This window comes from Microtus pennsylvanicus, chromosome 6 (assembly GCF_037038515.1).
Source record: "Microtus pennsylvanicus isolate mMicPen1 chromosome 6, mMicPen1.hap1, whole genome shotgun sequence".
In the NCBI taxonomy this organism is placed as follows: domain Eukaryota; kingdom Metazoa; phylum Chordata; class Mammalia; order Rodentia; family Cricetidae; genus Microtus; species Microtus pennsylvanicus.
In genome coordinates, this window is record NC_134584.1 from 96,465,512 (window position 1) to 96,491,329 (window position 25,818).

A 25,818-nucleotide genomic window follows, 5' to 3' on the forward strand; every position below is an offset into this window, starting at 1 on the left:
GTAACCCCTCAGCATTTCCTGGAATGTTAAAGGGTGATGCCAGGCACTAGGTTTGTGCCAGACAAAGTCTTCCAAGAGTCACGAATATCATGCCCACTTGGGATTTGATTTTAAAGACTTTGGAAACCCCAGCTAGCCTACCCAGGTGGGAGAGGCAGGTGGAGAGTCAGGCAGATGTGAGTGGGTGGGTCCTTAGTGGGTCAGTATATGAACCATGATGGTCAGGTACTAAGACATTTCCTGTAAAGGCTATCATGCTGGCCATTTATCATGGGAGACATTTTCCTCTACTGTCTGTACAGAGGAAAGTGAATGACAGTGGTGAGCTCCCATTGGGGATTGTGGAGTGAGTGGGCTGCAGAAATGCACACTTCTAGCCCTGCACATCCAACTTCCGTGGGTTCTGGGGCTCAGAGGAGCTGTCAGAATGTGAGCCCTTCTGTTCTCATGTGCAGTCAGCCACGAGCCTGGTGACCCTCCCTGCATGCGGCGGCTGAACTTCGTGCGTCTGCTCATGCTCTACACCCGCAAGTTTGAGTCCACGGATCCAAGGGAAGCGCTCCAGTACTTTTACTTCCTCAGGTGAAACCTGCTTTTGCCTTTTTACTTGGCTCCCTTTTATTTCTCCATTCTGAGAATGACTCTAAGAGACTCTGAGTGCATACCACAACCCACCCAAGCTGTCCCTGTGCTTTTGTAGGGACGAGAAAGACAGTCAAGGAGAAAACATGTTTCTGCGCTGTGTGAGTGAGCTTGTGATAGAAAGTCGAGAGGTAGGTCAGCTTTCTGCTCACTCTGGCGGGAATTTTCAATGTGTTCTCATGCAGTGCTCCTTTTGTATGTTGTGCATGGCCTAGAGTTAGAGGTGGGCGGAGCTTTCCTTGGTTTCTAACAGTGACAGTACTGATCCCAGTCTCACTGTGGTCTAGTTTGTGCCCCTTGTCCTCCATGTTTTTCCCTAAGGAATTGTGTGTTATGTTTATTTCCTTGATCAGTAAGCTAAATAAATCTTTTCCTCCACAGTTTGATATGATCCTTGGGAAACTAGAGAACGACGGAAGTAGAAAGGTGGGTTAATGTGCCCCTAACTGCAGAGGACGAGTTACACTGTGGGGTTCACATTGGACACAGTCATTCTAACAAAGAAAGATGAAATTACAACCCAGCCAATGGACTTGGCTTTACACACATTTTTCTTTTCTTTAAAATTTCTAAATTTGTGATTAGTGATTAGCTTTTTTATATGTTCAAAGCATGCCTGCCATTTTTTAAAAGCTAAGATGGCTAAATTTTTGCCATTTTTGACTCAGAAAACATAAAGAAAAATAAGTTGATTGCTATGCATGCTGTCTCCAGATGGAAGAGTTAGAAATGCCGTTCCCTCTCTCAGGACCACTTCCTAAGTACTCAGACCCCTGCCACCCCAGAGATGCCGTCCCTCTCTCAGGACCACTTCCTAAGTACTCAGAACCCCTGCCACCCCGGAGATGCCGTCCCCTCTCTCAGGACCACTTCCTAAGTACTCAGACCCCTGCCACCCCGGAGATGCCGTCCCCTCTCTCAGGACCACTTCCTAAGTACTCAGAACCCCTGCCACCCCGGAGATGCCGTCCCCTCTCTCAGGACCACTTCCTAAGTACTCAGAACCCCTGCCACCCCGGAGATGTCGTCCCCTCTCTCAGGACCACTTCCTAAGTACTCAGACCCCTGCCACCCCGGAGATGCCGTCCCCTCTCAGGACCACTTCCTAAGTACTCAGAACCCCTGCCACCCTGGAGATACCATTTCCCAGGGTCCTAACCAGTTCTCAGGGACTTGCTATGACCCGCTTTCCCTTTGTGCCCCGCAGGTACTCACTTCTCTTTGTAAGATTGCATGGTTGGGCCTAGCAGCCCAGGTGAGAGGCCTGATGGTCCTGATGATGAGAGTCCATCTTCTTGGGCATTGTGCCAAGTGTTTTATGGGTACTTTCTTAGTTAGAACAATTACCAACAAAGTGAGAACCATTATCTTCTGTTTCCCAAGTATGAAAGCAGAAATAAGACAGGTTAATTAATTGTTTTCTTCAATCCCACACAACTGGAATCTGAACATATATATTTTATTGATCCAGGGCAAATCACCCCAACTTGGTCCAGCCCCAATGGAGCATTAGCCTGGATAAGCACAGGTGTTGCGTAGTCCATAGCCCCTCCCCTATCCCAGGGCCTCAGACTCTCCTGATCACAGGCCTGCTGTTGGTTGGTGATGGAGACTTTTTTTCAAAGTACTCACCACCACTTCGTGTCTGCTTTAGTATCTATCTTAGAAAGCAAATTGAAAGTCTTGAAAATAATTTTCTCATAACTTCCTGATTAAGAATCACTAATAATTTTACCTGCTTTTAGTCGTTTTAGAAAGTCTTTCAGAAGCCATGAATGTGCCATAGCCAGCTCCACAGTGCTTCCAGTAAATGTGCCCCGTCTTTCTTTCCGTGGTCTTGGTTGGAGTCTGTCTGGCAGATGAAAACGTGTTGAGTAGGGCAAGCACTTCCAGTTCAAGTGCTTCTGTGTCACAGTTGCAGCTGGGTGATGAGTCTCTTCCTCCCCTTTGATAATTTGTCTCCGCAGCCTGGAGTCATTGATAAGTTTACCAATGACACAAAGCCAATTATCAACAAAGTTGCTTCTGTGGCAGAAAATAAAGGACTATTTGAAGAAGCAGCCAAGCTTTATGATCTTGCCAAGGTAAATGTACCCCTTTCATGCCTCTTCTCTTCTCTGTGCTGATAGCTCCGCCGGCCTCTTAGCATTAATTCTCAAGCTTCAGCGCTATCTTGTTTATCACTGTCCCTGCTGGAATACTGTTTCTAGCGTGTTAAATGTTCAGTTGGGATAAAATTCCCTTTTTACAGACGTTTTATTGCCCCAAAGGTATCTCTGACCAAAGAAGATAGCATACTGAACGGCTTTCCTACAGACATTGTCAAAGCCACCGTGGTTTCCTGTGGTAGCCTTCTACAGTAGCCAACAGTGCATAGTCCAAGAGCCTGGGTTAATGCATCTCCCTAAGAATATGTGATGACTGCTGATGATTTAGGTGACCTAAAAAGGCAGGTTTCCTGAGATTGGAGCAATCGCTCACTGGTTAAAAGCACATGTTACTCTTCTTGAGAATCCAGGTTGGTTCCCAGAATCCACTTGTGGCTCACAACTATCCATAACTACCAGTTGCAGAGAATCTGATGCCCTTTCTGGCCTCCATAGGCAACAGATATATGCAACATGGTGCATATACATATGTGTAGACAAAACACACACACATAAAAATAAATAAATCTTCTTTAAGTAAAGGAAGATTTTTCTAAATTTAAAAATGCTGTGATTGGTGTATAATTAGGGCATAGGAGAATATGCATGTGGTAGTCCATTAGTCAGACTGTCCTGGGCTGTCTCCAGTCTCAGTACACAGAATTCCGTTCATCACCCCAGAAAGTTGCTGTTTTTATTTTGCTTATTTAATTTGTTCTTTTGTTGATTGTTTTCTTAATCTTAAAAACTCGAACAGAACGCTGACAAGGTGTTGGAGCTGATGAACAAACTCCTGAGCCCTGTGGTCCCACAGATCAGTGCCCCACAGTCCAACAAGGAAAGACTGAAGAACATGGCCCTCTCCATTGCCGAGAGGTAAGGCCAGGGCCAGTGGGCCTGGTCACAGGTCACTATGCCACACTGCTGCATGTTCAGCTTCACTAAGTACTGGCAGACAGCTTCACAGAGGTTAATCTAATGCACCTTCTTCTAGAACACCCCGTGATCTTAGGGGTTTTGTGAGCACTGTTGGAGAATCCACCTTCCTCCCCAGGAAAGTCACTGAGTTCTCAGACTGTAACCAGCTTAACTCCAGAGGAGACTTGATTTGAGTTGCTTTCCTGCAGCAACACACACATACACAAACCTTTGGCAAGTGAGGCCTCTCCACTTAGGCAGTAATCCCCAGCATTGGTTTTCGGGATTTTAACACATGGAGTCCTCATCTCCTTCCTAAAGACTTGGCTGCAGAGTTACTAGTATACACTAGAGAAGCATGCTTCACTCAGAATGTGAGTTAGAGTATTGCCAAATCTACATTACTCAGCCCTTTACAACGTCAGAAGTGAACACTGTTCACCTTTCCCTAGTGCCCGTCATCCAGAGAGCTTAGGAGGTTGATGCGTTTGAAATGCTGTCCCGAGGTTAGGGTTCTGTGGCCATCCATGCTCCACCATTGCTTCCCTCAGCGCCCCTCTTTTTTGTCTTTCAGGTACAGGGCTCAGGGAATAAGTGCAAATAAGTTTGTGGACTCTACATTCTACCTCCTCTTGGACTTGATAACGTTTTTTGACGAGTATCACAGTGGTCATGTTGACAGAGCTTTTGACGTGAGTTTCTGCAAGGAGCTTTGAAGTGCAGGGTATCACCACCGTGCCTGTCCCGTGTGGAGGACAAGTGTGAGCCCAGGATGTGAAGATGCTGTGCCCCGCTGCCCCACTCGCTTTGCTTCTTTCCTATCCCGTCTAATCTAGACACGGGCTTCTGAAAGAAGTGGGGGTTTCCGAATTTTAGAATTGGGTCTGGAAATGACAACAGAAATCCAGTTAGTAAGTTAGGGTCAAAACTTTTCTGTACATGAAGAGTGCATTTTCCTTTAAAAGCCGTTTTTGCACCAGCTGACTGTTACCTTTGGGGAATGATATGACTCTGATGCTGTGTCATATGGGCTTGGTGATGTTTTCTTTTAAACAGATCATTGACCGCTTGAAGCTGGTGCCTCTGAACCAGGAAAGTGTAGAGGAAAGGGTGGCTGCCTTCAGAAACTTCAGTGATGAAGTGAGTCTTTACTCATTATAGAATTGTTTCCTTCCTTTCCAAAACTGAAAGCTTAATTTTTTTAATTGTGTGTGTGATGTGTGTTTTTGTATGTTCCCATGTATATGGGCACATGTGTGGGTGCATGTGGAGACCCTCAGATGATGATAGATGTCTTCTTCAGTTGCCCTACACTTTATATACTGAGACAGACCTGGGGGACATAGGGTATAAGTCATGGGGTATATGTCATGCACCCTGTGGATAAACTTCAGTATTAAAATATCATCTCACATACATAGACAATAAGAGAATTCATCTAGACTCACAGGTCAACCAAAACCCTGTTTCTCGAAGAACACATTGTATAAACTCATAGAACACCAGAGAGCTGAAATTGAACCCTTTCTAGAAAAATCTAGTCTAGTTGGCAATCATAACTAAAACTCTCAGAGTTATTAGGTTCATTAAAACAAAAGGCTGGAGCTGAGGGGCGGATGGCTCAGTAGATAAAGTGTTTGATGTACAAGTGTGAGGACCTGAGCTTGGATGACAAGTGCCTACCTAATAGTAGAGTATTCAAAGGTTGCTGGCCAAAATGCTGGGCTTCAGATTTCCTGAGAGATACTTTCTCAAAAGGTAAAGAGCCACAGAGGGAAAAGAAAAAAAAAAAAAAAACTAATATTAACCTCCAGTTTTAACACATACACACTACACACACAAGCATGTATTCCCACACACATGTAAATACAGTAGGTAATTTTTTCTAAAGAAGCAAATGACCATGGACTGTTATCACCCCAGAAGCCCTAGGTTCACTGCCTCTCCAGGGCTTCAAGTTTGTCACCATCTACTTCAAGGTGCTCTGCTGGGCTACGTATGGAACCACTAAGAGAGCTTTAAATCTCTGAGCATCCAGGCCATGCCCCACAAGGTTCTATTTACCCTGCTGGGCTATAGCATGATCTTCCCCTGATCCTTCCATGTACACTCAGGTAAGAATTTTCTTTAGAACATAGATACTATACTCTGGACACAGCTGCCTGGGCTAGCTTCTCCACATGAGGAATGTGCGACTGTTGGGACCATGGCACATAAGCTCAGAAATCGTTCTTTGTCATCTTTCACCTCACACAGGGAGGATTCTGCTATTAGCCATCCTTCCTTTGTTATTTCTTACCCTCCCTATATACAAGGTTTGTTGCTTCATGAGCTAAAGTCAATACTAAGCTCTGTCCTGTTAGGCTTCCCAAGGAAGGACCAGTGGAGACAGGTGGGCAGACCTGAAGCAATGGGGGGGAGTTGTGGGGAACTGGGGAACCATATGCATCCCTTACCCTCTAATACTAGATACAGATACTTTCAATCTTGTTATGCTGGCCAGGAGAGCCACCATGCTTGGAGTTGGTGCCTGAGCTTTGGGCATGCTGCCCCACTAAAGTATCATGTGTCATAAGGGAGCAGGGTCTGTTGGAGAAGAGGGCCGCTTGTCGTCCTGGCCACCTGGATAGCTTAGCCCCGAAATAACCACACAGAAACTGTATTAATTAAATTACTGCTTGGCCCATTAGCTGTAGTTTCTTATTGGCTAATTATCACATCTTAATTTAACCCATTTGTATTAATCTGTGTATCACCACATGGCAGTGGCTTACTGGCACCCTGTCTCAGGCAGAAGATCCATAGCTTCTCTCTGATTCTGCTTTCTTCCTCCCAGAATTCAGTTCTGTCTTCTCCGCCTACCTAAGTTCTGCCCTGTCAGGCCAAAGCAGTTTCTTTATTCATTAACCAATACCGGCAACACACGGGACTCCCACATCACCTCCCTCGCCTTTTCTGTTTAAATAAAAAGGAAGATTTTAACTTTAATATAGTAAAATTACATATAACAGGTATCAAACAAGAGTTACAGTTACAATATTTCTATTTACTTTATCTTTTATCATAATGAAGGAAAACTACTCCAGAAGGATATAATATTACATAAGAAATCAGGAAGTGCATTATAAACAACTTCCAAAACTAGACAGAGATATCTCACTGCCTAGACAGTCACCCAAAGTTCTTCTGTATCGTTGGGGCATCCATCTTCAGCCTACAGGCCCATAGTATCCAGCAGACTTCTCCATGAAGCAGGAAATTTCAAAGACAATTTAGTCACTTCTGTGTCCTGCAGAATGTCTCGCAAACTCTTTTATGAACCCCAAAAGACTTTTAGGCAAGTTCAGCAGTCGTTTCTCTGTGGGTACTGCATGTCCAGTGAAGCAGCCCAGGAAAGAGCAGTTTTTTGCCCAAATGGCTAAGGAGCTTCTTCAGGGCCCATCTTCCTCTTGAGTAATTGGTGCTGCCAGGAGCAGACATGTCTCACCGTCATGAAAAGTCCTAAGTTCTTAAAACATTTTAAATGCCATATTTTGTAGTCTTTGAAAAATTTGAAGAATTCCTATCTAACTGAAATATATGTCTATATATCTAGAAAATCTAACATGACTACAAGCTTGACTATTATAGATGACTATCTATTAACCTATATTTGTTAATTATACATTATATTTTTAAATGAGCTACACAATCACAATACCTTAATCAAGATCAGAAATACACATACAACAAAATTGACCTTAAATTTGTATCAGTAAACCAAGATCCACACCAAAGCAAATGATACATTTCTATAGCATATCCCCCTTTAAATGTAAACAAACAATTATAAACAATATTTTTGAATATGTGCGTAGATTTGTCCAAACTGCTTCCTGCTGATTGGGGGTGCTGTTAATCAGGTCTTTTATGGTGTATCCTGCATGCTAAGTTCATCTCAGTCAGCAGCTGGGCGAAGTAATTTTTTGAGGGTGTTCATGGCAACCTTTCAGGAGGCCTTGGTCCATGACACCATATTTGCCTGGAAGCAATCCTCAGGTTCTCATCTTCTGTGAAAACAAAAGAAGAACCTCTTTTCCCAAGCAATTTGTTCTTAGACCCAAATTCTGTTTTGTTTTGTTTTTTTTTGTTGTTGTTGTTGTTTTGTTGTTGTTGTTTTTGGTTTTTCGAGACAGGGTTTCTCTGTAGCTTTGGTGCCTGTCCAGGAACTAGCTCTTGTAGACCAGGCTGGCCTCGAACTCCCAGAGATCCGCCTGCCTCTGCCTCCCGAGTGCTGGGATTAAAGGCATGCGCCGCCACCGCCCGGCTAGACCCAAATTCTGAAGTCGAGATACCTTTATAATATACATGCTGGTTTAGCTTAGCAGCCCATACAGTGAAACGTCTCTCTGTACTTAGCTCCTTCACAGTCAAAAAAGTCAAAGAAAACACAATAATATACACATAATCCAGACTATCTGTGAATTTTCCATCTTTACATGGCTCATTTTTCTTTACTCCCTTTAATCTATGATTATCTGTACTCTGTAGTAATAAGGGGCAGCAGGGCTGCGTTCCCCAATACCCCAGCCACCCGCTCGGCTAGCTTATGCCCCGAAATAATTACACAGACACTGTATTCATTTAAACACTGCTCTGGCCCATTTCTACCTAGCCTCTTCTAGGCTAACTCTCGCACCTGGACTAGCCCATTTCTTATCATCTGTATAGCGCCCCTAGGTGCGCTTACCGGGAAGATTCTAGCCTATGTCCATCCTGGGTCAGAGCTTCGTAGCGTGCGTCTTCCCTGGAGCCGGTAGCCGGTAGCATGGCGTCTCTCCTACGTCTGCTCGGGAGAGCAGAGCTGTGGAGTCTGACCTCACTTCCTCTTCCTCCCAGCGTTCTGTTCTGTTTACTCCACCCATCTAAGGGTGGGTCTATCCAATGGGCCTAGCAGTTTCTTTATTGCTTAACCAAGGAAATCAACAGATTGATATATGACACTCCCCCATCACTTCCCCTTTTTCTGTTTAAACAAAAAAGAAAGGCTTTAACTTTAACATAGTAAAATTACATATAGCAAAACAGTTATCAAGCAAGAATTACAGTTACAATATTTATATCTATTTTATCTTTTATCATAACTAAGGAAAACTATAACTATCTATTCATTCTTCAACTCCAGCAAAGACTCCAGAAGGATATAATACTACCTAAGTAAACAAGAAATAAGAAAACTCTAGAAATGACAGAGACATCTCGCTGCCTGGACAGTCACCCAAAGTTCCTCTGTACCGTTGGGGCATCCATCTTCAGCCTACAGGCCCATGGTATCCAGCAGACATTTCCATAAAGCAGGAAAATTCAAAGTCAGTTCAGTCACTATCTGTTGTGTCCTGCAGAATGTCTTGCAGACTCTTTCATGAATCAGGAACCCCGAAAGATCATCTCACCTTAGGCAAGTTCAGTAGTCCTCTCTCTGTGGGTTCTCTGTGTCCAGTTTATGCAATAGTCCAGGCAAGAGCAGTTTCTTGCCCAAATGGCTATCAAACTCCATAAGGTACCTCTTCGATGCCCATCTTCCTCTTGAAGGAGATTGGTGCTGCCAGGAGCAGAGTGTCTCATTGTCAGGAAAAGTCCTCAGTTATTAAAACATTAAATGTCCTATTCTGTAATCTTTGAAAGACATGAAGAATATCTATCTAAAATATATCTCTATATATATCTAGAAAATCTAACTAACATGACTGCAAGCTTTACTATTATCGATGATTATCCATTAACAACCTATATTTCTTAATTATGCAGTACATATTTAAATGAACTACACAATCACAATACTTTAATAAATATCGGAAATACATATACATATAATAAAATTGACCTTAAAATCCATACCAATGCAAATTATTCATACCTATATCATTTCCCCCTTTAAATGTAAAAGAATGTTTATAAACCATATTTGGGAACATGGGCGCAGTTTTTTCTCTCCAAACTGCTTCCTGCTGAATGGGGGCGTCGTTAATTAGGTCTTTCATGGTATAACCTGTGTGCTAGTTTCATCTCAGTTGGCAGTTGAGCAAAGCAATTTTCTGAAGATGTTCACAGCAACCCTTCAGGAGGACGTGGTCCATCATACCAAATCGGAATAGAAGAAATGAACAGGGTCTCATCCTCTGTGAAAACAAAATAAGACTCTCTCCAAAGCATCATATCCTTAGACCCAAATTCTGAAATCGTAATACCCTTATATCCATTCTGGTTTAGCTTTGCAGTCCATGTAATGAAATGTCTCTCTGTACTTAGCTCCTTCACAGTCAAAAAATTTAAAGAAAACACAATGTACATAATCCAGACTCTCTGTGAATTTTCCATATTTACGTGGTTTATTTTTCTTTATTTCTTTTAATCTCTTAACTATCTGTACTCTGTCTCTTTAAAGACTTTACCTTTTTATTTTTTTTAACATTAACTTTATTTTCTATATTCTTTTTCTTCTCTCTCCCAAGCCTACATACATTCATCCAACAGTGTGACTCACTTAGTGGTCTGAATCTGTCCTATTGTGAATCTGCAATTTTTTACTATCCAGGAGCACTTTTGATTTGCGCCTTTAAGTCACTAGGCACTTAAGAATCTAAGCTGTGACATTCCTAGGTTAACTTTTTGCTTTTTGAGCTGGAATAACCCTGTAGACCAGGCTGTCTTTGAACTCTCAGAGATCCGCCTGTCTCTGCCTCCCAGGCATTGGGATTAAAGGCGTGTGCTACCACACCTTGAACTCACAGAGATCTGTTCGTCTCTGCCTTCTAGGCACTGGGATTAAAGGCGTGTGCTACCACACCTTGAAGTCACAGAGGTTTACTTTAAGAATTTTAACTTTTAGTCTGCATATATTTTTAACACACTTTAAACCATTCAGAAATTTTCTCTGTCTTTGAATCTCTCTTTACTGTATATCTCTTTTTCTGACCACAAGAGCCTTTAATTTACCAAGCAATATCAGTAGGACTAAAGGCGTGGCTTTGCCAGCTAGATCCAGTCCATTCCTTAGCTTTTCAGCCTCTTGGCTGAGGTACTGGCTGTAGCCATGTTTATAGCATTTCAAGGTCCCTGCCAGCCAGCAAGCTACAACAGACAACACTCAAATCCTCTCTCGGTAGCCGGCCCTCCTGCCTCAAACAGTCAGAGTTTGCCCTTGCAGGACAGCCCAGGAAGCCGGCATTTTTAAACGCGCAGCTTTTTTCCTGCTACGGCTGAAAACCGAAAAGCATGTGTTCAGCTTTTCGTCAACACCATTTAAGTGTTTCGTGGCAGGACCTCTTAATGAGCTGCAGGCTTTGCAGCTAAAGCTGAGTCAGGAAGCCTCTCTTAAATGAGGCGCTTGCTTGCCTCTAGCAAGCAGAGCAGACCCAAGAAATTGCCATAAGAAACATGCTTTACTCTATTCTTTTCCAAGCTTTCTCAGGCTTTCTGTGGACTCATTTAGCCACACGTCTGGGCGTCATTTGTAGTAATAAGGGGCAGCAGGGCTGCGTTCCCCAATACCCCAGCCACCCGCTCGGCTAGCTTATGCCCCGAAATAATTACACAGACACTGTATTCATTTAAACACTGCTCTGGCCCATTTCTACCTAGCCTCTTCTAGGCTAACTCTCGCACCTGGACTAGCCCATTTCTTATCATCTGTATAGCGCCCCTAGGTGCGCTTACCGGGAAGATTCTAGCCTATGTCCATCCTGGGTCAGAGCTTCGTAGCGTGCGTCTTCCCTGGAGCCGGTAGCATGGCGTCTCTCCTACGTCTGCTCGGGAGAGCAGAGCTGTGGAGTCTGACCTCACTTCCTCTTCCTCCCAGCGTTCTGTTCTGTTTACTCCACCCATCTAAGGGTGGGTCTATCCAATGGGCCTAGCAGTTTCTTTATTGCTTAACCAAGGAAATCAACAGATTGATATATGACACTCCCCCATCAGTACTCTGTCTCTTTAAAGACTTTTTTTTAAAAACTACTTCTTTTCCAACTCTATGTACTTTTTTCTTCTCTCTCCCAAGCCTGCATACATTTATCTAACACTGTGACCCATTTATCTGTCCTTATTGTGTTATCTGTAATTATCTTCTGATCAGAAGCGTTTCTTAAAATGCTAAGCAGCTTGGTCTCAGTGGCCCTGGGTGCTGGCTCCGCCTCTCTCAGGCTTTAAATATGGTGGAGGTAGTTCACCTCAGCTCTAGGACTGCTGGGTGGGAGCAGTCCTCACCACTTAAACTCTGGGTAGCACCATGCAGCATTTAAACCTTTTTTTTTTTTTAATAGTAAAAGCTAAATCCACCATGCAGCACACTGCGTGGCCTGGAAATATCTCTGTGTATGGTAGCAGGAATTCGCCATGCTCTCCTACTTGTGCATGCCTAGTAGATCTGATCCCTATGCCTGCCCAGGCGGGGAGCACTGAGCCGTGGACATGGTCTCAGCAACTTTTCCTCCCCACCCCGAGTGGGCACACAAACTCTCGGGCCCACAAATGCCATTGAAATGCTCCATAACCAGAGTTCACGCTGGTGGAATGGCCCAGAAAGCCGCGTTTTAAAGGGTCAGTGGCCAGTGAGTAGCAACTCCAAAAATTTGATGCCACTCTTGATATCACAGTGCTGCTAGCTCCCTTTTGGTGGCTGTAGTTGTCCGTCGGCAGCTATCGGACATAGCATGACCAGGCAGAGGCCATGGTCCCTCCACTTACTGCTCCCTCTGGGGACTTATTCCAGGTGTTTTTCTCTCTGTAGATCAGGCACAACCTCTCAGAAGTACTTCTTGCCACCATGAACATCCTGTTCACACAGTTTAAGAGGCTCAAGGGAACAAGTCCATCGTCAGCATCCAGGCCCCAGCGAGTCATCGAAGACCGTGACTCTGTAAGATCCCTGAGAAACATTGCTGAGAATCGTTTTGCTGGTTTGCAATTGCCCAGCCCCTTAGACCACATGGCCCCAACCCTTCTTCCTTTGGGACCTAGCACTAGTATAAATCTTATACAGGAAGCTCTTGGAGAAAGCTTCAAGTGGTGGGATCACTGCTTTTCTCAAACTAGGGGGAGGAGTGGGGTGGAAGTCAAACAAAATGGTAATTTGTGATTGGTTCCTTACAGTGTGTTGGGCTGAGACAGCTCTCTGGCAGAGCAAGCAGCCTTTGCTCAGTTGAGAGCTCTGACACCCTGTGGAATGTGACAGTGAAGGCTAAGGCATTCCTGACACTGTGTATACAGCGTAGAAGAGGCTGTGGTGGTTCTCAGTGCATCACTCTGGATTGACAGTTAACCAGCTTTCTTGTCTTGATCTTTTCTGTCAGCAACTCCGAAGTCAAGCCAGAGCTCTGATTACCTTTGCTGGAATGATACCCTACCGGACATCTGGGGACACCAATGCCAGGCTGGTGCAGATGGAGGTCCTCATGAATTAAGTGCTGTGTTGGATGGGGTCTGAGGCTGCCTGTACACTGTCAGTGTATTAGTCAAGTGGGCCAGCTGGGGTGGGCTTCCCAGTTTTGTTTCTGTTGTATTGTGTTTTGTTTTTTGTATTATGTATTTTTGTCAGTACCAATAAATTTCTTTGATTTGTATTTCTTTTAAACATTTTTTCTTTCCTTTTTTCTTTTAAAATTTTGGATTTTTTGTTTTGTTTTGTTTTGGGGTGTGTGTGTGTGTGTGTGTGTGTGTTTATTCGGGAAATGTTGGCAATAGTTTTGACCCAGAGACGGAGAGGTAACGTAGGTGTCTGTAATTTGGCTAATATGACTTTAAATGATTAAAAAAATTATTCATCGTGAGCAAGGAATCAAAGCCTTTGGAGTCGCATTCACTCAGATACTGCAGTCCATAGAAGCAGAGTCACAGTGCATTTTCCCAAGGCTAGCTGAGTGATGTCAGCCTTGGGTCATAGACAGTCTGTGGGTGGACTGCTGTGCTGCTGTCTTGCTGAGTAGCCTTTGAGGTCAGGTATCCCCAGACAACCCCTCGTTCTTCAGCCAGGATTCCAGCGGATGGGTCCGCTGTTCCACAGTTCCCGGAGGGTTCAAAGCGTGGATAGAAACAGTGTGAGTGCCCAGCTCAAGGGGAGACTGGGGGAGCCTATCCACTGCTGTGCTCTGCTGAGAACTGATGGATGACTTCACTCCCCTCTCAGAGTTTAAGCTGCTTTCCCTTGCCAGGCAGTTCTACTTGGTGGTCCGCTTCAGCACTCATGAGTGCAAGCTCATGGGCTCCTTCTGCATGTCTGACATTCAAGAAACATTTTGGCATCTGCAGTCTGGGTATTTGGTCCCTGAACAATAGTTGTCATCTGTTGCTGACCCTGCTTCTCTCTCCACACCAGAGCCCTAAACTAGAAAGATCAAAATGAGCATTTGCTCCTGAGTGAGCCAGTTGGGCAGGGTCTGCTCTTCAGGATGTTGAACACCCTTGAACCCTTTCCCACGGGCTCCTAGGGGAAAATCTCCTATGAACGGAGAGTCACTCCCGCATCTTCTCCTTTGGGAAAGGGTGTGGATTTCATGATGCGTAAAGGGCCCTCTGGTCATATTCTGTCTTCCTTCCCTGGTCTCATCTGGAAGGTGGGACCCAAAACTGACCTTCCCTTTGAAGTCTGAGAAGGCAAGCCCGCCCATAGGAGGTTTAGCTAAGCAAAGTCCGTCTTGCTCATGCGCACCAAGAATTGACATGGTTTGTTTTCACAGTGCTCTAGACTTTGATAGCACATCTTGTCTTTATTCTTAAATTGGTTCCTTCTCCATAATTCGAGAAAACTGGAGTTGATTGTGACCTCTGTTGCTTATCTCTTCTTTACCCCATCTGAGTTAACTGAATTTGTCCTTGTTTTATGCGGTGCTGACTGCACACATGCCCTGTCAGAAACCAGATGAGGCCTAAAGCCAACAGGAAGAAAAAACAGCAGCTCAGGTAGTGGCGTAGTCAGTGGCCCGGAGCTTAGGAGTTAGTATGGGGAGACCTTTGTGGAAGAATGAGATAACTGTACCAGAAGGGTTAAGCCCACTACAAGCGAATTCCAGTGCTTGCTCTGTAAAGTGATTCCATGACTGCATGTGGCATGCTGGGCCTGAGTTTGTAAGGCATGGCATTACCCTGTGTCCGGGAGTCATACGTGTCTGATGCTTCATGACCGGGTGACAGATATTTGAACTCGAGCCAGCCCTGCACTCTTTTGTTCAGAGAATAAACCCTTTCTTGGTGCGTTGTCTGCGCTTTCATAGTTTACCTAGAGAAATTAGGAGAAAATGGCTCTTGGAGTCTCATCTTTCAGGGCAGAAACTCTAATCTTGAACAAAAGCAAGGGTGCTTTGTAGAGGCTGTTTCAGTATCTCATAACTAACTCCTGGGGAGCCTCACAGGGAGGTGCTGACTGCTCAGTACCTTTTCAGGGCCTGGAGATTTAATTTTCCCTGTTCTTTTCCTTTGCTTTTTTTTTCCCCTCCTCCTCCAAAGTAGTTAGGTGACTTCAATGGGACAATGAAGTGGATTTGAGGACCCCTCTTTGAGCATGTCTTCTGGTTGTGGCTTCTGAGCTGGGGAGAGGGGTGTCCATTGGAGGACCAGAAGTGTCACTTCTCTGGAGGCAGAAGGTAGACCCCACTTTTGCCCTGTGTAAACTCAGACTCGAGCTGGAAAGATCTGTGCTGCTGTGATGCTTTTGCCCTGTCACTTTAAACCCTAGGGTTGAGGATATTTTAAGTAAAGAATTAAGGGTCCTCCCACAGTGCTCAGCATTGGCTAATTAGAATAACAAAGCTGAGTCTGTTCTTGCTTTGGGTTTCAGCATTGCCTGTTAATAGCTCCTGGTTCAAACTCCCAAGGCTGATTTAGCTGGATGCGCCAACTTCTGCCGCCCTAGGCTAGATCTCCACACCCGTGTTTCTCCTTGGGTGTCAAAGCCTTTGTATCTAGTTGGTTCATTGGATATTTCACGTCACTTGCCAAATTCCCATGAGTCCATTCTATCCTTGCCATTCATGCTTGGAGCTTGCTGAATACTGTGCTAGAAATAGCCTCCAGACTGGCATGTCGCCTGAGCCTGCCAACCGACTGACCATAGGGTGGACTGAGCCTCTGCTAGGGAGGACTGTTGCACACTTAGGGGTGGTGTGGGCAGAGAGACCTAGCATTGCTCTGGCATGCTTTGTTTCTGACTGCCTTTGCCCTTGAACACGGGTTTCTCGGGTGTGAGGCAGGTAAAAACATTTGCTTCTGATTTTCATTGACTTGTTGCAGCTGGAAGGGGGTTGTCACAACTCTAGATGGGGCATCTGGCCTCAGTGTGAATGTATTGTAGCCCTCTGCTGGCCCTGGAAGACCTAGCATAGCCAGGCTTTTAGTGGCAAAAGGTTGCGTTTCCCCCTTCATTGGGAACAGATTTAGCAAGTGAACACTGAGTCACTTCTGGGTTGAAGATAAACAATGAGCCAATTATAGGGTCAGTTGTGTGTCTGCAGTGCCTTTGGCTTGGCATCTGCTGGCGCTCACTGTTGGAGACGGAGCGCCTGGTGCAGGCCGACAGCTCTGGGACCACAGGAGCTCTGCAGCTACTTGGGTGACTTGCGCTTCTGAAGTAGCAGAAATGGCAACAAGATGAGAAGGCAGTAACTGGAGTTCAGGCAGGCTGACTAAATGGGACAATTGGTGACCTCCTGTCGCCTCCCAGGTGTTTTCCATCAGGGCTTCGAATGCTGTGTATGCTAGAAGGGGGAAGAGGCAAACTACAGCTAATTCTCACTGATGAGTAGCTTGTGTTGGGAATGCGGTGGGCAGATTCTCTGCGTCAGTCGGTGGCATGGCTGGTTTCCTTCTTAGCTTTTCTGAGGTCACTCTTGTGGTTTGTGGGGAGAGGGAATGATGGGAGAGTCAGTGCATGTGTCATGTGTTCCTTTCCATGCAGTAACTTCTGTGTTTGCTCTGTTCAGGATGCTTCCTTCACCTCCACCCCTGTGTCCATCCAGTAAATGTTCTCCCAGTGTGCCATGGGCTCCCTTTGTTCAGTTCTTCAGTGGAGTGGGAGCTCCTTAGCTGGGGCTCCTCAGAAGGTGACAGGTAAGGGAGTTCCTTCTGTACTTCTAGTGTGGAAGGCTCCCAAGGCCTACCTGGTTCTTAATCTCTGGGTCTCTTCAAGGCACAGCAACCTCCTTCTGTAAGTATAGGATCCGAAGTCATTAACGACCTCAGATTCAGACTGAGGTGTGGTAGGCAGTAAACAGCATTTTGGTACAAGGCCATCGCGTGGCATTCTGGATCTGGGAGCCTTTATTTGGGACCCTCATTGAAAAGCACTGGGGAGGCAATAGTGGGGGCTGCCTTTATCTCAGCTGATAGCAGGAAAGGCTGGGCCTGACGAGGGGACAGGTGTTTCTTAACAGTACCTGCTATGCTTCTAACCAGGAAGGATGCTGTCAAGATCTGGGCTCTGGTATTCTTCCTAGAGATGTGCAAATGGCCAGCAGTACAGGGTGGTCATGTCTTTCTTTGGGGCCCAAATGAGATGACCTGAGCTCAGCCTAAGGGTTCCCCAAAAGTTTTCAACCTGTTCTTTGCTGGGGCCCTTGGAGGCAGACTGTTGATCCCGGAGTCGTACCCTGGACCAGTGCTCTCACACCCCTTGTAAAGGTTTCCTGATGTCCTCTGAACTCAGAGCACCTCCTGGAACCAGGCTGGCAAGGCTGTGGCCTTTGAAGGGACCTTGGTGAGGTGGGTAGAGTCAGAACTGCTGCTGGAGCTGACTCTTGAAGTGGCCTCCTTTTTCATGGAGACTTGGAAAGCAGACACAGGAGGATTACTTGAATTCAGTTCTAGGCCAACTAATTAAGACCTTGTTTTTATTAAAAAATAAATAAGTAAAAATAAAAGGGGTAGTCATTGGTGACCCACCATGAGTGTCACCACAGCTCTTCCCTGGAAATGGCCAGGTTTCAGCAATAGAAACCCTTGGAAACACATGGACTGGTGCTGGTAAGAGAGGCCCAGAGCCTGGGAAGCTTTGTAGCAGCATGATTGAAAACTGTCCCCATTGCCCTGGAGATTGTCGAGAAGCTCCTCTCAATTTCCCACAGGTCCCTTTCTCCAGCCATGCCAGCCTGGGACATCCTCCTCACCATCTCTGTCCCTCCCTCACTTGGAATGGGATCCTTCCATGAGCTCTCATGCAATTGGGCCACTGGGTTTTTTAGAAAACTTTAAAGCAAACCAAAAATTTTCTAAGAATGGGTGTGTGATGTGTGACCCTTTGGTGACAACTGCAGCCATTCACATTTGAAAGCATAGACTTCCCATGAGGGATTTGAGACTTCTTGCTGGAGAGCAGATCCCTAGACATGGACATGCCAGAGCTGCGGTGTGGGAGAGCAGCAGAACTCTCTCAGAAGAGCTGGGAGCTGGGTGAAGTTCCTCTCTACTTGGGAATCACTCCCTCTGAGACAGCTTCTCCGGGGAGGGCAGAGGTACCAGCTCCCTTGCCCTCAGATAGGAAGCATCAGTTAACTCAAGTGACTCAGCTACCTGGAACTGTCACTCAGGAGACCCTAATCAGGTAAAAGTCAGTTTGGGTCCCTCTTCCTGCTCCATGTAGGTGGCTCGCAAAGGTGATAGGGGTTTCCCTGTGTGGTTTAGTTAGCCCTTCACAACAAGGTTTCATAAGGCTTCAGGGAGAGTAAGTAGCCCACATCACGGTTGCCTTTCCTTCTGTTTCTTCTATTCCAAGACACAAAATTAGGTCAAAGCTGGTAGATGGGTTTTGCTCTTGGAGGACAGTTACTGATAACTGCAGCTGGTGGTTCCTGTTTTTTTCAGTGGCTGCTAATTGGATAATGTAATTCAGCAAATGTTTGAGGGTCTGCCTAAGGCCGGACAGTTGACTCAGCTTACACTGTGTCCCCTTTCCTAGGACATGGTTCTAAAAACAGAGTCACTGCCCTCTTAGGGGGTAAGAGCAGTGAGAGGTCTGCAGGTGAGTCTCCTGATTGATGGCAAGTCACCAGGAGTCCTGAGGCTGCAGATCCTCTCCCAGTTTGTGAAAACAGCCCTGGTTTCTGGGGAGCTGAATGTATACACCCAAACACTAATGAAATAGACCAAGAAATACCACAGGAGAAGATACACAAAAAGAGGAAGATGGGCATGGGGGTGCATACCTATAATCTCAGATACTCAGGCAGGAGGATTGCAGGCTGAAGGCTATCCTGGGCAATTAAGTCCTGAAACCCTGTCTCAAAACAGAAAAGGACTGGGTTGGGTATCAGGGTGGTAAGTGCCTGCCTGCCATCACAGTCATAGGTTCAGTCCCAGGATTGTCCTCCAAAAGAGGAAGATGGAAGGCAGGTCTCCCAGAAGCTGGGGATGGAGGAGCTCTCTGTATGTGACCCACAGGGGCAAACAAGATGAGTGACCGTGTGGCCAGCTTAGGCAGTGAGCACCAGGGCTCTGTTGGCCTGCTCCCTCTTCTCATGCTCCAGTGCTGCCGTCCACGTGGTAATGTTTCCTGTGCTTGAAGCAGCAGCAGCCGAGGGACTAAGGTGAGTGGAGAACCTGCCAGAGGCCACAGGGTTCCTGTCTTGTTTAAGGAGTATGTGGGGACCTGGATGGTGGCCCATGAGGCAGAGAGCAAAAAGGCCACACAACTGCTGAGGCAGTGTGTCTAGGCAGAAACCTAGTGGCCAGTGTGTGTCTTCAGTATCTAACCAGAAGAGAAGAGATCTTTAAAAGCCACCTACAGCATAAAGGATATTTTCAAAAACTTACAAATCAGCATTCCTTTAGCAAGAAGAACCAGTTTCTGGGCTGCAAGGCCACACCTCCCACCCAGCAGCCCCCAGCCCTGCTGACCCCTGAGCTGCAGAGCTAAACAGCTGCAGTCTGCTCCAGTGGCCTGGGGAGGGGCTAGACACTGGCTGCTAGTTTTCAGATGTTCCTCAGTTGATTTTCCTCCCTTGCAGGATCAGGAAGCACCATTCTGACTGACAGCAGGGTGTGGTAAAGTAGTCCCTTAAGCTCCAGGGCACAGTTTGTTCAAAGAACCTTTGAGCTGTAACAAAGAGGTGAAAATTCAGCCTGACTAGGAAAAATACACCATGCCTAGGCCCATCTGGTCACTTTGCTTGGTGTCCCCGCCATGGTCAAGGCAGCCCATCCACATGGTTTTTCAAATGGCATCAGATGGGAAGAGCCTTGTGGGGAGTGGAGGAGTTAAAGTCAAGTTTTCAGGATATCGCAGGTGAAGGACATCTGACAACTTGGGCTGAATCCCTAGCCCCAAACCCAAGGTACCCCTTGGTGATGTCTGCCTGCTCCTGCCTTTTTGAGCCTTGGCTGGGACCCTTCAATGCCAGTTTTAATGCCTGCCATATGAAGTCTAAGCTCTCTGGGGCAAGAGCCCAGACTTGTTCCAGGCAGTCTTAAACAGCTTCCTGCTGGGAATCCAAACGCTGAGGGGACCAGTGGGTCCAGCACCCAGCTCTGCAGCCTGATCTCAGCAGCACCCAGCTCTGCAGCCTGGTCTCAGCAGCACCCAGCTCTGCAGCCTGGTCTCAGCAGCACCCAGCTCTGCAGCCTGGTCTCAGGTGTCCTCAGCTGGTCCCCTGGTGCCGGAAGCCACCAGTAGAAGAGCTCTAGGAGATGGGCAGGGCACTTCGGTGTCATGTGAACACCATGCATGGCACTTCTAGAATTCTCTTGAGTGTTTTCTGTTTTTACATCAGCCTCTCACCTGCGAGCAAACACAGCCAACTCTGGTCTCTGCTTGGAGCCTCAGCCACCTTTTCCTGCCTTTGCCCACAGCCAACCATCCAAGTATCTGCTCCCCAGAAAGCCTACCTTTAACTAATCAGATTAGCCAAGGAGCTGGTTTTCTCACACCTGTTTTACATAGTAACTGAAGAACTGAATCTAGAAAAACACAAAACTCTGTTTGCAGAGCTCTGTGAATGTCTTCTAAAGCCCCTGCTCTGATGGTCAGCCCACAGATGGAAGGTTCTCTGTGTCTGTCAGTCAGACAGACACCCAAGTCTCAAAAGTATGTGTATGTGGCATGGACCAGGCTTGTTTCTCTCATCCTTCCTATTCCCTCTGTGGCTCCAGGACCAGGAGTCGCTTACAGCTAAAGAGGAACTGGGCTTTTAAAAGATGCTCTGAGGTTGCTTGCATGGTTCCTGTTGCAGGAGCAGGTCATAGGTGTCATGATCCCAAAATCTCGAGACCATTAAGCTAGGTATAGTGACACATGCCTATAATCCCAGTACTTGGGAGCTTAAGGCAGGAGAATTGCTGCAAGTTTGAGACTAACTTGGGCTACATAGCAGTTACCAGGCTAGCAATGGTTATATTGCAAGACTGTCCCAAAATAAGGGGGAAAGTAATTAAATTGAGCCTGGCAATACACACCTGTAAATCTAGCACTTAGAAGATGGAGGCGGGAGGACCACGAGTTCAATACTGCCCTAATAAACAAAACACAAAAGGCCATCACGGGCTACACAGTAAAACCCTGTGGGTTTTTGTTTGTTTGTTTGTTTTGGGGGGATGTGGTCTAGGCTGGCATGAACTCCCTGAGTAGCTAAGTTTAGCCTTGAGCTCCTGATCCTCTGGCTTCTACCTCCCAGAATCTGGATTATAGGCATGGGCCCCATACTCAGTTTGAAACCGTGTTAACAAAACAACAAAAACTGTTGCATAAATATACGGTTGGAATTCAGATTGAGACAGAATGACCATGCCTCCCCTCCTGGTTTGGGGCTGGGAGGGGCGTTCCCAGAAAGTTAGAAGGTCAAAGATGTTTTTTAAATGAAAGTTTAGATGTAAGGGAAGCAAACAGTGGCTGATTCATTGGTTTCCTGGCAGTCAGTGTGTTGGAGGAAACCTGTTACTGGAAACCTGAATTCTTAGAAGGATTGCTCCTTCAGTTTGTGTAGCTGCAGCAGGACTGAGCTCAGACCAGCCCTGCATTGAAAAGTGCAGCTAAACCTGAATGGAAGGCTAAAGGGTTGGTGGGGACTTAGTGTTTTGTGAAGCGAGAAATAGAAAAATGAAATCTCGGTCTCACCAGATAGCGATCTCTATTCAGGAGTCAACTTTTTGCCTTGGCTGTCACGAAGCACCAAGCTTAAATGATGATCTCTCTTTTCTTTGTTTGAGATATTACAAACACCTTATAGCATCCTTGCCCCAACCAGAGGAAGCCCCCCATTTTCTGAACCCATGTAATATTTTATCCAAGGATTTATGCTTTTATGTCTAAATTGTAATTCGCGACTTTGGGTCCTGAACATCACCCGTCTGAGGACACTAGCCATACTTTGTCCTGCTTATTCTCCAAAATGGTCACATTAAGTCTCGTGCATCGCCTATACCTGTGGAGACCTGTGGAGTGAATAGTGGCCAAACAGCCAGGGGTCCTTCCTACCCTTGGTCTTAGCCAAAAGGCCAAGAAATAATCTGGAGTCCTTTCTTTAAGCATGCAGATGTCTTAGGGGCTACACATTTCCGTTTTGCATCAGCTGACCGTAGTTAGTTAGTGCCCGGCTGTGCTAATGCTGTCTAGGACCAGGATACAGCAGGCATGGCCATGTGCTGTGCAAGGCTCCAAGGGAATGCCAGTGGCTCAGCCCTGTTTCTGACTTCCCAGGTCTGCCATGCTCCTGATACCGCTGTGCCTTCCCTGCTCCTATACTGGGTAGGATTTGGATCTGTCTCCCTTCAGTAGAGTCATCAAGTCTGTGAGCCCCTAGTGGGCAGGGATCCAGCTTCATGTTTGGCAGCCCTAGGCTTCTACTTGGTTCTGGCCCAGGGCAACTCCTGGCCAGGGAAGATGTTTGCATGGGTTTTCTACAGTCTCTGAATGGGAGGAGCCACGTCCCCCAAGAGGAAGCCACGCCTCCAGAAGGAAGCCTCACGGTTCTGGTAGGTTGCTGCAGCTGGTGTTGTGAATCAGGCCGACGAGCAGCGCATCCTCTTACCCGGCTATTTCACGACACCAGGGTTGCATCCTACCCATCCTCTCCAGGAAAGCCTCGCGGGACCACAGGACACAGGAACTTGGGGACAGGGTAGCTTGGGGTAACTGACTGTGAAAGGTGATGTTCAACAGTCAATGGCATCTCGGTTATACAGCTCCTCATCGTCACCTGAGCAGCTTTAGACAAATGCCAGTGTCTGCCCTCTCCCTACTCTGCCAAGCCCACGGAGGCTCTGAGTGTGACCTCAGCATTTCCGAGCGGCTCTAATCCACGGGCAGCAGGAGGGAACCAGGTGGGCCTGAGGCTCAGAATTGAGCTGCTCCCCCGTTGTTGTCTAACCATGCCAAGGCACCCGCTTGCCCTCTCCAGGCTCCCTCCTTTAGATTTGATACGCACCATACAACTGCCCCTGGCACCAAGACACCCAGAACAAAATCAGCTCCTTATCCTGGCACCCTACCCAGGACCATATTCTCCCATGGAGTGCTCCCGTCACTGCCTGCCCCACTCCCCCAAAAAAACCAAACCTGGCCTTGTACAACTCCACAGAGATGCTAATGCTGCCATCTCTGTCTGCAGGACACCTATCATCTTACCACCCTAAAGTTCCTTCCAGGCCTGGCCACCAATCACTGCATATTGAAGAAACCCCTGTCTGGTCTCCCTTAGTCCGTTCTTCACACAACCACCACTGTGATCTATGGCAAGTCCAAATCTGACCATCATCATATAATAAGTTATAACTTGTAAGATGGTCTTTGAGGCCCGAGTTCCCTCTTCCAGGGACACACCTAGTCTGCTTATTCCAAAACCCAGACCTCTCTGCTCTGTTAGCCCAAGCCTCACTTTGCACTCTGGGGCCTTTGCTCTCTTCCTGCCCGACTCCCCACCTCTTGCAGATCCTGCTCACGTATGCGTGGCCAAGCTTGAGGGTTTCATCCTCAGAGACCTAAGTAAAAGCTTTATTTTCTGCATAGCACTTTCTTCACCAGGTGTATTCTGACAATTGTTCGTTTGTTTATTATCTGTCTGTCTCTAGAATGTGAGCCCCCAGAGGGCAGGGCTTTGTCTTGTTCGGGGAAGGGGCGCTTGCTCAGCCAGAAAATAGTATTTGGTAATTATCTAATAAATGTGGTGGAATGGAGAAACAGCCCCTGCAGTCTGGATTCCCGCCATCACTTCCCTGTTCGTCCAACCCATCAACCTCCTTCCCCTTTCCTACCCACTTTTCCTCTCTGCTCCCATCTCCTGTGGGATCCCCTCTTCTGCTGGTGGCCCTCTATGGCCCTGGAGATAACAGGCCTGAGTTGGGGGTCTGCAGCCTGCCCTCCTGTCCTCGTGGCTCAGCCCCTGCAGTGAGGATTTTTTTTTCTGATTCCTTGAGTCTCTCTGCTCCTTGGCTGCCCCGTTCCTCCTGAGAGCCAGGCTGAGGCTAGGCAGGAGGGATCTGGCTGACCCTGGCACAGGTGCCTTGCGGCAGCTGCAGTAGCTAAGGCTCACCCAGTGGGGAAACTTGCTTAAAAGCGCCCCAAAAGCAAACAGAATGGAAACTCTTTAAGGCCCAATCCCAAATCTGTGCTCAGAGTAGGGGGTCCTGTGTCCTCTCAGAAGCTGAATACAGGAGGGGAGAGACCCTGTGGCCCAGTGCTATCTCCCTATCAGGAGGAACCCATCCCAGGTTTATCAGATGGACTGCATCCCAGCTGCCACAAACCTTGCCTACTCCAGAGAGAGCGCTGGGGCAGAAGGTTCTGGAAACAGCCTCACACCCCTTCCAGCTGACACAGGTGCTTTGGAGAAAGGAAGAAAGGATAAGCCAAGGTCACTTCGCAATTTCACAGCCTCTTACCCCTGGCTGGAAACTAGCCCTGGCCCTTTCTGCCCCAAGATCTTTATCAGATATTTTCCACAGCTGCCAGGGCACGCAGTGTTAGAACGATGTGGGGATGTTGGGTGGCTGTGATTTTTGCCAAGTAGCTGGAAGTTTAAAACCAGAGGATAAGATCTGCCTCAAGGGCAGCGGACCTGTTGGGAGGAGGTGGGGGAGGCTTCGCAATCTCACCTCCTGCCAAGAAGGTAGAAAATGGACCTGGAGGGGCCTTGGCCTGAATCATTACTTCAAACCTTCAACCCTGCTGGGAGCCGGCAGGGAAAAGGGACACATATGTCCACCTCTGTATGTTTTTCTCTCCTCACTGCTAATGCCCAGTAGAGGCACGATCTGTGCTGTGGGAATCCCAAAGCGCCCTTGTATGCCCCTCTCAAGGGTAATCCTGCCAGTCAGGATTTGTCCTCCTGGGTTAGCCCTCCTTGGTACTAGTCACCTTCATGACTGTTGGTTCATGGACTGTACAACCAACAGGCATTTATTGGGCACCTGTCCGTTATTCCAGTTGCCTGAGGTAGTCTGAACAATAGGGCAAGGTCGCTTTGTGGCTTCCATTCCAAGAAATTGGAGGGAAGACATGCCTGTCCACAAATAAGAGCACTGAGGTCTGAAAACCTTTCCAAGCTCATTGGGCTCTAACTGGCCTCAGCAGTCTCTGCTGGCCCTCCAGCTGGACATGCTTGTCCTGGTCCCTCTGGTCCCTCTAGCCCAGAGAAGCAGGGGCCAGCGGGGCCTCCTGAAAGCATCCACCGGGTAGTCCTTACTTCGTCTTGGAGGTCCCAGGTCTGGATGCCTTGGGCAGGACCTCTAGGGGCCATGGGTAGGGAGTAGCTCTGAGAGCAGGGCCCAGTGGGAGGGAGTGGGAATGCCTCCCTTCCTCTCTCCCTCCAGTTTCCTCTGGAAGATACTGGAGCCTGAGCTAGGCCTAAGCGGAGCCCCAGTGCATGAGTAGACAGCAGCCTTCTGGCCTTCAGCTCATCCCAGGCCTTCAGGAGGAACAAGGCAGTTAAAAGGCCTCCTCCAAGGAGCCCTCCCCGGCTGTCCACACCTTGTCCCTTCTCCAGGGCCCACTCCTATAGCGGTCAGCTCACCTCATAGATGGGCTGGGCTGTTTCTAGGTGTCACTTTCTGTCAACCCTGCCCTGCTATGAGCAGAAGCATGGCTTCTCCAAGTCCCTGGCTCCCACTGCCACACAGCATGGGGTGGGGGTGACACTGGCAAGGGCCTGTTGGACGGTGACAAGAG

The 25,818-nt window shown here is 47.1% G+C and overlaps 1 protein-coding gene across 1 annotated transcript in view; it reads left to right on the plus strand.

Annotated features, from left to right (window-relative positions):
- The window catches only part of Nup93 (nucleoporin 93), a 103,875-nt gene extending 90,564 nt beyond the window's left edge, over positions 1–13,311 (plus strand). Inside the window, exons 14-22 of the mRNA XM_075976940.1 lie at positions 456–582; positions 701–773; positions 1,024–1,068; positions 2,610–2,726; positions 3,547–3,665; positions 4,282–4,399; positions 4,764–4,847; positions 12,469–12,597; positions 13,031–13,311. Of these exons, the coding sequence (XP_075833055.1) occupies positions 456–582; positions 701–773; positions 1,024–1,068; positions 2,610–2,726; positions 3,547–3,665; positions 4,282–4,399; positions 4,764–4,847; positions 12,469–12,597; positions 13,031–13,141 (923 nt within the window). The 3' untranslated portion in view covers positions 13,142–13,311. The remainder of the gene's footprint in view (positions 1–455; positions 583–700; positions 774–1,023; positions 1,069–2,609; positions 2,727–3,546; positions 3,666–4,281; positions 4,400–4,763; positions 4,848–12,468; positions 12,598–13,030) is intronic.
- Positions 13,312–25,818: the final 12,507 nt, after the last annotated feature.